At 35.6% G+C, this 15,490-nt stretch overlaps 1 protein-coding gene and 1 pseudogene across 1 annotated transcript in view; one reads left to right on the forward strand and one right to left on the reverse strand.

The window, feature by feature from the left end:
• Positions 1–15,490, reverse strand: part of ZFC3H1 (zinc finger C3H1-type containing) — a 57,280-nt gene that overhangs the window by 29,496 nt on the left and 12,294 nt on the right. The window contains exons 3-10 of the mRNA XM_072843278.1: positions 12,839–12,903; positions 9,059–9,257; positions 8,596–8,819; positions 6,724–6,847; positions 4,232–4,329; positions 2,595–2,804; positions 2,242–2,406; positions 780–917 (exon numbers count right to left, since the gene is read on the reverse strand). Of these exons, the coding sequence (XP_072699379.1) occupies positions 780–917; positions 2,242–2,406; positions 2,595–2,804; positions 4,232–4,329; positions 6,724–6,847; positions 8,596–8,819; positions 9,059–9,257; positions 12,839–12,903 (1,223 nt within the window). The remainder of the gene's footprint in view (positions 1–779; positions 918–2,241; positions 2,407–2,594; positions 2,805–4,231; positions 4,330–6,723; positions 6,848–8,595; positions 8,820–9,058; positions 9,258–12,838; positions 12,904–15,490) is intronic.
• On the forward strand, positions 11,469–11,825 carry LOC140642546 (large ribosomal subunit protein eL36-like; annotated as a pseudogene).

Genomic DNA, 15,490 nt, shown 5'->3' on the forward strand with positions numbered 1-15,490 from the left:
GTAAAAGTTGTACTTAGATTATAAATTTAATAAAAACTGTCATCTGGGCAGCCCGGGTGGCTCAACGGTTTAGCGCCACCTTGAGCCCAGGGCCTGATCCTGGAGTCCCCTGTCAGGCTCCCTGCAGGAAGCCTGCTTCTCCTTCTGCCTGTGTCTCTGCCTCTCTCTGTATGTCTCTCATAAATAAATAAATAAAATCTTTAAAAAAAGAAAACAAGGGATCCCTGGGTGGCGCAGCGGTTTGGCGCCTGCCTTTGGACCAGGGCGCGATCCTGGAGACCCAGGATCGAATCCCACGTCGGGCTCCCGGTGCATGGAGCCTGCTTCTCCCTCTGCCTGTATCTCTGCCTCTCTCTCTCTCTGTGTGTGACTATCATAAATAAATTTTAAAAAATTAAAAAACAAAAAAACAAAAAAAAACAGTCTTCTGGTAATACGATACAATTTTAAATCAGTAAGTTTCCTTCTGGTTATATGATACAATTTCAAATCAGTAAGTTTCCTTAGTACAGAGACAATTATCCACTCAAGTTTTGCTATTTTGAAAAAAGGATTAGTCAATTAGTCAATTTAAAAAAAATTAAGTGGGTTTTTAATAGTTAAATCTAACTAAATTTATACATTCTTCATTATATAAAATCCTAGATAACACAAATAATTAAAATATTTCTACAATTCAATATATTAGAAATCTAGACCTCTAAGGTCTAATTTTCAGGAAAATAAAAACTTTAATGATTACTAAGACATCATCTTTCATCTTTCATTATTGCACTTACCTCAGCAGTTCTTCTTGCTTCTTTAATCATAGACTCCAATCCACCAAAAACACTATTTGTTGACTTGGAAGCCTCTCCATCAGACTCACTGTCATCTGAATCATTCAGTGTTACAACCACTGATTTATGCTTTGGAAGCTGCAAAGATAACATGTTACTTTTGATGACCAAAGTATTCATTTCTTGACTTTACCCCAACTAAAGTGGCCTTGGATAAGTCTTGAATTTCAATTCTTAAAAATAATGAATTCCAAGTAGATAGTCTATGGTTTCTTATGGTTATGTTGCATAACTAGCTTTGTTCCATTTCACCAAGACTGGTTATTTGTCGGCCACAAAAAATATTCTCTATTTTCAGATATGGAAATATCTTTCTAGATACTAGTATGATCACCTGTCTCATTAAGTTTTATTTTCTCGGGATCCCTGGGTGGCGCAGCGGTTTGGCGCCTGCCTTTGGCCCAGGGCGCGATCCTGGAGACCCGGGATCGAATCCCACATCGGGCCCCCGGTGCATGGAGCCTGCTTCTCCCTCTGCCTGTGTCTCTGCCTCTCTCTCTCTCTCTCTCTGTGACTATCATGAATAAATAAATAAAAATCTTTAAAAAAAAAAAAAAAAAAAAAAGTTTTATTTTCTCCAACTTTCTTTCTTTTTTTTCTTTATTTTGGAGATGGGGAGGGACAGAGGCTGAGGGAAAAAGAATCTTGAGCAGGGGCTCAATCCCACGACCCTGAGCCAAAACCAAGAGTCAGATGCTTTAACCGACCGAGCCATCCAAGTGCCCCATTTTCTCCAACTTTCTATATAAAGAACCATAATGCCACCTAAATTAATAACTCTTTACAACCAAAAAATTAATAATTCTACATAGTTATTGACAAAACTTTTTGGCTTTTGTGGTTATACAGAGAGAGTAAGTGGCCAAAATTGGTTTACCTAACAGAGGCAAGATTTCCACTTGGCTTTACTTCGTTATTTTATTTCAAAGCCATTGGAAACAAGGTAAAAAGAAACTGTCATTTCAAGTTCTTTAATGGACATCAGTAAATATCATAAATGAATTCGGTCATTATGGTACAGTCATTAACTGGAAAAAATATGAGCAGAACATAAATTAAGATGGGAGAAATAAAAAATACACATACAATTTGCTAAAAGCAACTCTAGAACAAAAAAATCTAAATGGACCAATTTATATAGAAAAAATAAAGTGAAAAAAAATGGCAGAGGAAATGATGAAAATAATCCTTCCCCCCCCAAAATTATCACTGAACTATACTAGTTTTCAAGTGAAGAAGCCACTCCCATTTCACTATTAATAAAAAATAATAAATTTTTACTTATATGTGATTATATGTACATATATAAATAAACTAGGAGTTAGGGAGTAAGACAGCACAATTTCATAAAAATTTCTCATAAACTATTAACAGTAGGATTCAATACTTTGCTTGTTCTTACCGAGATGACAGTTCGTGGAAGACGAGGTCCTCTGTGAAACTTTGGATTCTGTATCCTAGGCTGAGATACTGTATTAATACTGACTATTGATAGATTGCTTCTTGGCACAGGCTGTGAATTGTTCAGAACTGGAGGTGAAGGTGGGTCACTATTACTGGATGTTTCCTGAATAAGGAAAAGAGAAGTATGAAATATTTTTAAACAAAAAGAAAGTTCTGTCATCTTGAAAAATCTCGAGTAAATCAGTTTCAGACTTATCACTACTTTACTGAAACGCCCAGTGAATTCCAGAGAAAAGCAAAGCTAAAACAAGAGTCAAGAGCACCACCTAGAGGTTCAAGCACCTAAATTACCTCTGGCTTAAAAGCTCTTTTATTTGCAAGAGATTTAAGTAGCTCTTCTCGAAGCAGCATTTCTTCCTCCTCTTCTTCATCTGCAAAAGGTGGTTTTGGAGGCTGTTCTGGATCTTCAGGTGGGAGAGGTGGTAAAGGTGGTAGAGGAGGTAGAGGTTCAAGAGAAACACACAAGCCTTCCACATAAGGCTGGCTCAAAGGTGGCATAGACTAGTTATTTTTAAAAGAGAAGAAATAACAATTACAATGAAAATTTTACAAATTCCAAATATTTATCTCTGGAGCAACAATAAATTTAAACAGATAAACTTTAGGTTATTACTTTAGTTGTAAGCATAAGTGAACAAAGTGTCCTATACATCTTTAAACTAAACCAAATTCAATATTCAACCATGAAAAACGTGTAATTTTTGGAATAAAAAAATCAACAATATTTGAAACATTTAATTTGTGAACTTCCAGGTAATTAACTATATACACTTCTCCATTCCCTTTATTTTCATTCAGCATTCCAAAAGACAGAAATCAAATTTTATGGGGTCTTTCCTCTAGATACTACCTGAAAACAAGTGAAGATACTGAAAACCAAGAACACAGGTTATTTAAGTAAAAAACAAAAATTAGGCATGTACTATTCTTACATCTAAGAATAGTACCGAGTATCTCAATAACTGTGTCAAGAAAATTCTCTTAAATCCCTGCACAGTGGCTTCTTAGAAATTATTTATAAAGAAAACTAAATTTATACAAATCTCTGAGTTTGGATATATTTTTGTTTCAAAGACCTTCCAGTATTTCCCTCGGCATTTAATTCATCCATTCTCCATTTCCCAAAAGGAAACATTTCAAGGAAGAAGAAAAAAGTTTTCTCTCAGTCTGCTCTAAAATATCCCTCTCCAAAAAATAAAAAATAAAATAAAATATCTCTCTGACTTTAGGCTTCCTAAGAGGACATCCACCCAAAAACTGTGAAATGGCAAAGTTCTCGCTAACCTACTGAGAGCTCCAACTTGATCTGTAGATTCTTTCAATCTAGAAATAACTTTAGAACTTTTCTTTAGGATTCCCCTACTTCCTTTTTTCTTTTCCTTTTTTTTTTTTTTTAATGAGGGACTGGCAGTTCTTTTAAAAGGAAGGGTAGGTGGGGGAAAAGAAATTAACTTCTATATACAATGCTCTTCCTTTGCTGAAATTTCAAATTAAAAATAACTGTATTCATCAAAAGAGGAGAAAGGAGAGAGTTTATTTCTAGAAGTATCCTAAAGCACTTAAACCCCAACTGCCAAAGAAGATAATCCCAAACAGTAGATAATCTTACTCCGTTTTGAAATAAATTTTTGGAATAGCTACTAGCTGAGAAGGAAAAAAGGAAACATGCTAATAAGTATTGAAAGGAAGTACACAGGAGATTAAAAATTAGCTATGGAAAACATCTACCAAATGGACAGCCTGCCAATACATAATTAACTATTTATTCTGTAGGTTTCATAGTTATTAATTCTGGTGAACAATTCTAAATTAAGATCTCTTCAAATATGAACTACTTTTAGTTACATGTCAGTTTTTCAAAAAAAAAATTAGAAAAGACACAAAACAACGGAATAATTTTCTTAAAAATCACATCAATTCTCACTTACAGAAACCTGAGGTGGTGGAGGCAGAGAAATAGATGGTGCTGGAGAAAAATACCCCAGTGAACATTCAGAGAAGAATGGTGGTTGCACCGGTGAAGGGGCTGTAAAACAATTTTTTGTTAGAGGAGTTTACAAACAAATATACTTTTTTTTTTTTTAACAAATATACTTTGAAAGGAATAAACTAAGATTATGATATGCTTGAAGAAATATAAATACATCTAAGTAGATGTGCAAATTAATATCTTTAACCCCCATGAGACCTTTCCACCAATTCAGTATTGTCCCTTATCATCATAAAGTCAGCCTTCCAACCTAAGTTGACAATTAGTGTCTTAAAACTCTCTCCTTCTGTTCCACTTTTCACCTAATAATGGAAACAGGAAACAGTGCAGGAAAGACAATAGAGCAGGTAACAGGCAATAGAGCAGGAAAGATAAGAAACATACTTTTTCTTTTTTACAAACATATTTTTTAAGGAATAACAAAATAAAAAATTCCCCTGAATCTACTGAACTATCCTAACCAAAAAACAAGTAATGTGGTAACTTCATTCTTCCCTTTGTGTGGAATGAAAAAATGAGCTATTTAAATTGTATAGACAGCAAACAGGAGTAGGAATGAAAAGAACCACCTTCTTAATGTATTAAGAAGTTAAATGGGGATCCCTGGGTGGCGCAGCGGTTTAGCGCCTGCCTTTGGCCCAGGGCACGATCCTGGAGACCCGGGATCGAATCCCACATCAGGCTCCCTGCATGGAGCCTGCTTCTCCCTCTGCCTGTGTCTCTGCCTCTCTCCCTCTCTCTCTCTCTTTCTCTCTCTCTCTCTGTGACTATCATGAATAAATAAATAAAATCTTTAAAAAAAAAAAGTTAAATGTATACTTTGTCACATTTAATAATTCTGAAATAGAATCAATGCATTTTTCTTCCTTTCCATTTTTCTTCCCTTCCCTGCTACTAGCAGATAAAAATAATTGTGCATTTTATCTTCAGTGGTTTCTTAGTGAAATATGGCAGATTCAGACTACTCTTGCTACCCAATAAACTATATATAAACTCAGGGAAAAAACTTAGTATATATAATAACTACTTTTTATCCCAGCTGTATCACAAGTCAATATGGCTATTACCCATATGATTTATATAGTTAACCTGTACCCAAAATATACCATTTGAAAATACATCAGCCTTTAGAATATTTTACTTCTTAAAAATAAATACCTGTAGTGAATACAGCAAAAAGCTAGAATTTGACAAAGCTGAGTGAAGAGTACATTCTCTATTAATTTTTTACAAAATTCTTTTCAAAGTATAGTTCGTAAAGTTATTTCATAGAAGTATAAAGTATTAATATTGCCAGTACTTGGGAATTTAATAAATTATCTTAACAAACCCAGAAATAAGAAAACTTAATACTGATCAAAGAGAATTAAATTTTGAAGTCAGAACATAATATGAAATAATCAAACACAGCCTAAAAACAATAACCAAAAAATAAGCACTTTTGGTAAACATACCCAAATCATATAGATTTTTCTTTGTCTCTATCTACACACACTCAAGTAAGATTCCAGTGTTGATGTGTTTTGACAATGTGACCACAGGGAGAAGTACACTGATCACACAATCTTTCAAGTAAGTATTCCAGTTCCTAGAATGCCAACTGCATTCAGTTATCTGCCCATCTTGTGTTTTAATTAGTGAGAAAATATGTCTCCCACAGAATCACCCCTGAATATCAACTAAAGTCTCCAGCCCTCAAGAATAGTCACATCTTAGAGTATGCAATCTAAATCCCTGATCAGTTCTAACCAGCCTCTCCTAAGCCACTAGTAATACCACTTACCATCTCCAAATTCCTACAAAGTAACATCACTGGAAGGAGAAAGGAAGCCCAAAAACGATAAAGATTTTTATGACTAAAGCAGAAATTATGATATAAAGGTAACTTAAGAGATCAAAAGTTTACTGTGGTTATTTTTATTTAAAAGCGCTGCTCTAGGGAAGCCCGGGTGGCTCAGCGGTTTAGTAACGCCTTCAGCCCAGGGAGTGATCCTGGAGACCCGGGATCAAGTCCCACGGCAGGCTCCCTGTATGGAGCCTGCTTCTCCGTTTGCCTGTATCTCTGCCTCTCTCTCTGTCTCTCTCATAAATAAATAAATAAAATCTTTAAAAATAAAAATAATAATAATAATAAAAGCACTCTCTCATCTTTCCCACAATCCTCATTTTTTAGATCAAATAGTTAATAGCACAGTTTAAACACTGTCTTTTTATTTAAATGCTATCTAGAAAGAAAAATCTGAAAAAAAAAAAAGTTAACAAACGTGAGGTTTGCTCTCAAAGTACACCATTAAACATTTATGGTTACACAATTCACCAGCAAAAGTCACTTTCATTACACATTTCTTTCAAGGTCTTGGTTGGTTTTATGATCATTTTCCATTTATGAAAATTTGTGAATATGAGAATGTTTTAAGCTTTGGCTCATACCTGGAGAATTGGTTTCACTATCTGTATCCATAGCAACTTCTTCATAGTTATCATATTGATAAATACCTCCTCCACTATCAGTAGGTTGCTTATCTAAGGATCGTCTTAGGTCAGGATCTGAAGACTAAGAACACAAGATTTTTTTCAATTTCAAAGCATTTTCTGTCTTAGTCTATTGTTAGGCTACAAATTATGAAACAAATGACAGTGATCTAAAGAACAGTATCAAAAATCATATTCCTCTATAAATTTGATGACACCAAGTTTTTGAACACTTATGGACTCTCCCTGTATGAGAAACTAGATGAATAAATTCAAGTTTTAGGTCATCAAAAGACTGTATTTTAGGGGCACCTGGGTGGCTTAGTTGGTTGAGTGTCCAACTCTTGGTTTTGGCTTAGGTCATGATATCCTGGTTGTGGGAGAGAGCCATTGCATTGGGCTCTGTGCTCTGCAGAGTTGGCATCAGATTCTCTCTCTCCCACACTCATTTTCTCTCTCTTTCTCTTAATCTTTTTTTTTAAAAAAAGGACTATATTTTAGAGCATTCTGAAAAAATCCAGTAACATCTTAGTTATGAACACACTGATGACAGCTGAAAATTAGAAACTCTTAAGTAATGGGCTTATGTGGTTTTCTTTTTTTTTTTTTCTTTTTTTTTTAAGATTTTATTTATTTATGATAGACATAGAGAGAGAGAGAGAGGCAGAGACAGAGGCAGAGGGAGAGGCAGGCTCCATGCCGGGAACCCAACATGGGACTTGATCCCAGGTCTCCAGGATTGCGCCCTGGGCCAAAGGCAGGCGCTAAACCACTGAGCCACTCAGGGATCCCCTTATGTGGTTTTCATTTTGTATTTCTTACAATGTTTCACTCACAAAGACAGTTCATAACTAAAAACTAACAAAACCTACCCAGATTGACAAAAGAGTTATGTGAAAACAAATATGGTACTTTTCTCTTAAAAAATATTCTATCAAGGGACACCTGGGTGGCTCAGTGGTTGAGTGTCTGCCTTTGGCTCAGAGCGTGATTCTGGGATCCTGGATGAGTCCTGCACTGGGTTCCCCGTAGGGAGCCTACTTCTCCCTCTGTCTGTGTCTCTGCCTTTCTCTGCCTCTCTCATGAATAAATAAATAAAATCTTAAAAAAAAAAAAAAGTCTATCAAGGTACGTTTTAGAAGTTCAAAGTATATTTATAAATTCCTTGCTTAAGCAAACCTAACTCTTGACTCTCTACAATTAAAGAGCTCTTACTTAACATCCCTGTCTTCTTCAATAGTTCATTCACAAGTATAATTTCAAATATACCACTAAATTAATATTAAATCTCCAGTTTACTGCCTGACACCATCCATAAAAAATAATGACAATCATTATCAATGACTTTACTTAGTAAAGGTTCACAAATGCTAAGTAACTAAAGTAGCCACAGAACCAAGGCTATTAGGATTCAACATTCTTTAAAATAATCCATACCAATTGGTCATGATACACTTTCAATTCTGCAAAACTAAACAAATGTTTAAAAAAAACTAAACGAAATTCTGCCTATAATATGCTTAGGGTATGGCCATTTTTAGTATAAATCCTCACAAGTTAGTAATCCTACTTTCTTCTAAATAGAGAAAGATAAAAAAATCAAAAGCAGACTTTGCTAACCATAATTTTTGGCTTTCATTTCTTCTATTTCTAATATCCACAACTATAGGAAACTCATTCTCAAATTAAAACCAACCTTCCCTTCTCTCCCAAAGTTATAACAAGTTCTATCAAACACAAGAACTCTATACTTTTTCTTAGCTGACTGAATTTATGAAGTAGGACAATAAGGACCCTTAAATTTGAATAATATTTTGATTTTATCTTTACCTTACTTCTTGATCTCCTCTTTCCACCAACCAATTTCATGAATCGATTGTACTGCTCTTCCTGATTTGAGAGATCTCGAATTTTTCTGATTTCTTCTTCTCTTTTCCTTCTCTCTTCTTCTTCAGCTTGTTTCCGCTGATCCTCTTCTTTCTGTCTTTCCTGTTCTTTTTGTTGTTGTAGCTTCTTCCATGCCTTTGTTTGCTGCTTCCTTAATGCTTGTTTAGCTTTAAATAAAAATACAGAAACATCAGTATCCATTAGAGTTAGAATTTTCTAGATAAAACAAGAACTTTATAATTTATTTTCATTAACTATATAGCTGCTCATCCAAGTTCTGTTTATATAGAACTGTGTCCCCCATTCAGGGACCTATAATTCCCTAAACTCAAACTTTTCTGAATTAAAATCTTAAAACTATATTGATATATGAAGTCAGTTAAAATAATTTAACAGAAATGATCACCTGTAGTGCTAACTTTTTTGGCCGAATGTGTTTTTGTACTGGTTTTAACTTTTTGTTGTACACTTTTCGTTTTAGTCAACTTTTCTTTGCTTTCTTTCATCACCTGCTGTTCTTTTTGTTGCCATTTTTTACTGGCTGACTGAAGAGCCAAAAGACGAAGTTGTAGTTCAGACAGTTCCTCTTCATCTTCACCAAGTTTCTTTAAAAAAAAAAAAAAAAGTTGCAATTGTTTAGTTCTATTATTTGACCTTAAACATTTCACCAACCCAAACCTTTCCCAAGATCAGAATTTAGCATTAGTTGTAAAGCAAATATTTAAAAGGCAATTTAAGTCAAGCAGGGAACCTAAACTACTTACCACATCCCTACACCCTAATCCAGTCTCTATTATATACAGACAGAAAATCAATCTGTGGAAGGGGTGTGTGTGTGCAAGCTGAAGGGTTAGAGGGGGTGAGTATAACTGATGGAAAAGGATGATACAAAAAAGGAAAATTAAGGGTCAGAGATCAGCATTTAACTGAGTTTCCCAAATAAGAAAGTAAAAATCTTTGTTTTTTTAAATTTTATTTATTTGAGAGAGAGAGAGAGAGAGAGCGCACAAATAGGAGGCAGTGAGAGAGAAACAGGCTCCCTGCCAAGCAGGGGATCCAACATGGAGCTTGATCCCAGGACCCTGGGTATCATGACCTGAGCTGAAGGCAGACATTTACCCGCCTGAGCCAGCCAGTTGCCCCAGAAAATAAAAATCTGATGACAGTGAATCCAAGAAGAAATGGAAGCAGGAGAGGTCAAAAATGAAGAATGAAGCAGTTCCATAGTCATGTGATTTACCAGTCTTACAAGTAATACACAGAACAGGTACACTGAATGTCAAGACTGAAATTTGTGAACTTTAAAAAAAAATACACATTTTATAATTCTTTAAATGAGATTTACTTATATTTGAATATTACTTGTTCTAAAACTACAGATACTTACCTGAATATTTAAAATATTTTGAGGGGCACTTGGGTGGCTCAGCAGTTGAGGGTCTGCTTTTGGCTGGGGTTGTGATCCCCAGGTCCTGGGACCAAGTCCCACATCAGGCTCCCTGTAGGGAACCTGCTTCTCCCTCTGCCTATGTCTCTGCCTCTCTCTGTGTCTCCCATGAATAAATAAATAAAACCTTTTTATAAATAATTTATATATATATAAATATATATAATACATATTTTGAACACCCAAGACTTTTCTTTAGGGATGCTATAACAGAAAAATAGGTTAAGAGCAAATATTTGAAAGCTTTTTTCCAATTGAAATATTAATTTTTTCACTCTACCTTTTTAAAGATAATTTTAAAAATCTATTCTCTACATTTCAGTTAAAATTAGTTGAAAATGTGAGGCAAACTAACAAGCAAAGATTCTCAAATGGAGTAGATGGATTTGGTGGAGAGAAACATATTGGGACTCCTCTGGCCTCTCCATTCTTTGAAATTAAATGCAAAACTATCTATGTTTTTCCTTTATGTGTATGTATAAAGAAGGAGTGAAGCAAAAAATATTAAAACTCAAAAAAGGTTAAGGCCCACTTACCTAATAACTTCTACTTAGAGGTGAATTATAATCACATTTTGTCTATCTCTGATTAAACTATTTAACTCCTAAGCATAAAGAAAATATTGGGTCCCTCCTACTGGTTTCATTTTACTATGAACTATTTATTATAAATGTATAACTGAATTGTCTCTATGCATTTCAGTACTTCAGTTTATCCAAGCCAGGATATAGATACCCTTTCCACTGTTAGGAAATACACTGTTACAAATGAGTTGAAAAATTAACCTTTTTTTTTTTTAACTCTAAGTCACTTAAACATACCAAATTCTACTGCTTGGTCCTGACAGTCTAGAGCTGGGCTATCCAGTGTGGTGGCCATGAGCCCCATGTGGCTACTTAAATTTAAATTAACTAAAACTGAATAAGAAATTTCGTTCTTCAGCCACACTAATCACATTTCTAGTGCTTTAAAGCCACAAGTGGGGATCCCTGGGTGGCGCCTGCCTTTGGCTCAGGGCGCGATCCTGGAGACCCGGGATCGAATCCCACATCGGGCTCCTGGTGCATGGAGCCTGCTTCTCCCTCTGCCTGTGTCTCTGCCTCTCTCTCTCTCTCTCTCTCTCTCTGTCTATCATAAATAAATAAAGAAAAAAAATTTTAAAAATAAATAAATAAATAAAGCCACAAGTGATTAATAGCTACCATATTGGAAAATGCGAATAAATAACATTTCCATTATTGTAGAAAATTTTATTGGATAGTGCTGATCTAGAGTGTTTAAAATGAAGCTATCGTCACTTAAAAGTCTCTGATTACTTTCTGCAACTACTCCTTTTGGAATAAAACATAAAAGTTACTGATTCTGGCCTTCCGCCACTGGAGCATCGAGCAGCAGCAGCCGTCTGCAGCCATGGCTCTGCGCTACCCCATGGCCGTGGGCCTCAACAAGGGCCACAAGGTGACGAAGAACGTGAGCAAGCCGAGGCACAGCCGCCGCCACGGGCGCCTCACCAAGCACACCAAGTTTATGCGGGACATAATCCGGGTGGTGTGTGGCTTCGCCCGGTACGAGAGGCAAGCCATGGAGCTGCTCAAGGTGTCCAAGGACAAGCGCGCCCTCAAGTTCATCAAGAAGTGGGTCGGGATGCACATCCGCCAAGAGGAAGAGAGAGGAGCTGAGCAACGTGCTGGCGGCCATGAGGAAAGTGGCCGCCAAGAAGGACTGACCCCCTCCCTACCCCTGTAATAATAAAGCCTTCTCGGGGAAGAAAAAAAAAAAAGGTTACTGATTCTGTCATACAATTGTATGTTAACTTAAAGCAGCGACTTGGTCAGCCAAGAGCACTGAACTTCATTTAACTCCTTGCTCTGACACTTACTTACTTTAGGCGAGTCACTTAATCTACCCATATGAATCTTACATCATCTGGAAAACAGATAATGTCAGCTTAATTTATAAGGTTATTGTTGAGGATATTTAAAAAACACATACACATGCACATGCGTATGTATACATATGTATCTATTACATTATCAGTCTTAAATTCAGGATCATCTCTTTCCTAAAGCTTCTAGACTCCTTGCATCATTTTAATTTACTCATAAAAACTAACTGAAATCTTCAGAGAAGGAACTGAAGATATTTCAGATCTCTAATTCAACAAAGAAAAGGCTTGGGCTATTGAGAGCTCTTACATATTAAACGCAGTGCTTGGTGCTTCTGTACATTATCCTGCTGAACTTCACCACAATCCAGAGAACAGATGACACTGAACTCATTTTGTAGAAAAGAAAATAGAGGCAAGCAAAGGCAAAAAGCTTACACAAGATCACTGAGCTAGTAAGAGGAAGCTAGACCTGAATAGTAGTAGGTCGAGATCTAACTCCAAGGATTTCCCCCACGCGGGATAATCCCCCTAAAGCAGGAAAACAAAATCTCTGGGTAAAAATTAAAAGTTTCAAAAAACTAACAAACCAAAAGATCATCTGTGGATATGTATAAATAAAAACAAAACAAAACACTTCAGTTACCAATTTAACTGAACCCAATGCAAAGATACTCCAGGACATCTCTCCAGATTTTACCTTTAAGGCTTATGTCCAAATGGAGGTAATGATGAAAGAAATGATGTAAAGAAAATAAGTGGAAACAAGAAGAATCTTCTTTCAAAAGAACAGAGCAATGCGGTATAAGAATCAGTCTTAGAGAGACACCCAATTCCAAAAAACAGTATCTTACCTTTTCAGAGAGAATGTCTGAGGCACTAATTCTTCTTGTTAAATTTTGTTCTTTATCTTCTAACCCTTTAAAATAAAACAGCATATTTTGAATACTAACACCAATTTAAAATAAAATGCTGTATATTTAGTAGTACTTATTTTAAGGGGTCTCTCATTTTCACAATCTCTGAACAAAAAGAGAAGAATGCTGTTAGAATGAAAATCTGACCAAACTTTTCATATTAGCCTCATTTCTGAAAGTTATAACGCAAAATGATTCAAAATATTAAGTTAAAACTGTATTTTGATAAAATGACTTATGAACTGAAAGTAATCATTCCATTAACAGAACTTACATTAAGCTGGCAGTACCTTATGAGCACAACATTATCTTAAAAACAAGTACGAACCACAAATTTCAAACTATAAATCTAACTTTACACAAAGTTTATAAAACCAGGTAATTGTTTAGTTCATCAACTATGTAGTTTGGCATTGTCCTACCACTGTTATGGGTCTCTACAATAAAATTATTTCATTTTTGACTCAATACTTCCAAGATGAAAATTGGTTTTGTGCAGTCATGTAGTGTTTTTATAATTATTATCTGGAATTCTAAACTGAGCTAAAGACAATCATCAGGATATAGATGGTAGTTAAAACCATATAATTAAGAACACCCCTGGAGAATGCAACACAGAGGACATCAACAGTTAAGAAATTTCAAAGGAAAACTATTTTTTTAAAAAAAGAAGAAAATCAGAAATTATAAAAAATTCCAGATATGTATAGTATTACCAAAACCCCAAAATTTCAAGTTTATGAAGAAACACATTACTGAATATAGTAGTTATGTCTACGCCCTATAGAATATTCTCAACATTGCGGCCTAACAGATCCTTTGAGAACATAAAACAAATTTTATCAGTCTTTGATCGAGCTCTCATAGCAATTTCATTCAGAGTAAAAAACAAAGGTTTTTTTTTTTTTTTTTTAATTTTATTTATTTGACAGAAAGAGAGCACAAGTAGGGAAGAGGGTCAGAGGGAGAAGCAGACTCTGTGCGCTAGGCAGGAAGCCCGATGTAGGGCTCAATCCCAGAACCCTGGGATCATGACCTGAGCCTAAGGCAGACGCTTAACCAACTGAGCCACCCAGGTGTCTCCACAACAAAGTTCTTATAAACCTCCACATGATCTATCCCAACCTATCACCTCTGACCTCTTCTCTCCTACTATTCAGCACCCCCACTCTCCTTTCTTTAGTGGCACAGGCCTCCTCCCTTTTATTCTCCAAATATGCCAGGTATCCTTCTGCCTTAACAGTAGTTATTTTAGTTCGCAGATTCTCAAACTTTACCAGGTACTAGAATCAACAAGAAGGCTTGTTAAATTTACAATGTTGGGCCCCATTTCCAGAGTTTCCAATTCAGTGTATCTAGGATAGGCCCTAGGCATTTGCATTTCTATCAAGTTCCTAGGTAATGCTGGTCCAAGGACCAAAGTTAGAAAATCATTGCTCTAGCTCTTTATTATCTGCCTAGAAAGCTCTTCCTTCAGATATTCACTTGGCTATTCCCTCACTGTCTTCAAAGACTTTAAATCTCACCTTCAAATTCAGGCCTCCCCTGATCACTTATTAATACTGCAACCCACAGTTACTATCCCCCTACTTAACCCTGCTATAATTTTTCCATAACTGTTATTTACTCATCATATTTATTTTTCCCCCTTCTAAAACACAAATCCATGAAGGCATAAATGACTGTCTATTTTGTTCATGGATATACTGCCAAGAACCTGGAATAAAGTGCTCAATTTCTGAATGAATGGAAGAATGAAATAAAAAATGATGGAAAATTAAAATTAATTTTGCAATTCCATCAAAATAACTCTGCCCTGATTAGTTTCAGTAAGGAATAGAAAAGCAGATTGCACTGGATTAAAAGGGAATGAGAGGTAAAGTGGAGAGAGTCAGCACAGGCTAGCCTTTCAAGAAGTCTGGATGAAAAGACAGGGGAGGAGAGAGTGATTACATTTTGGGAGGAAAACCCAAATATATTTATACCAAGAACCCCTTAAGAGAAAAGTGGTTAAAGATGAATCAAAGCAAACAACAGATGGAGTAAGGTCCCAAAGAAGATAGAAGTTAAGAGCCAGGAACACAGGTTAAAACAAGGTGGCCATAAACAAAAATGAAATGAAGTGAAAATCAATAAGGATGTAAGTTTACGATCAGAAAGTGAAAAGCATCTCCCTCTGCCTCTCCCTCTGTGTCTCCCATGAATAAATGAATAAAATCTTAAAAAAAAAAGAAAGTGAAAAGTTGAAACTTGAGTGAGATAACCTGAATAAAGTTGAACAAGGAATAAAGTTGAGTAAGAGGCAAATAAATAAATAAATAAAGGTTTAGGTTTAGAAGAGTTGTTGAAAGAAATGGAAAAGCAGCTGATCACCAACAACTTAAAAGCTTAATGGCAGAGCTGAGTCTTCCTCAAGGCTGAGGGCAGGGCTGCAGTGGGGGAGAGAGGATGCATATGAAGAAACTAATCAATACAATTTATTCAGATAAATTTTAGCTTTTTTTGGTTTTCCTCCAATTTCTCTTCCACACTGCTGCAAGTTACTTTTCTAAAACATACACCTGATAACATCATTTTCCTGTTTAAAAA

The sequence above is a fragment of the Canis lupus genome, chromosome 11 (assembly GCF_048164855.1).
Source record: "Canis lupus baileyi chromosome 11, mCanLup2.hap1, whole genome shotgun sequence".
In the NCBI taxonomy this organism is placed as follows: Eukaryota; Metazoa; Chordata; class Mammalia; order Carnivora; family Canidae; genus Canis; species Canis lupus.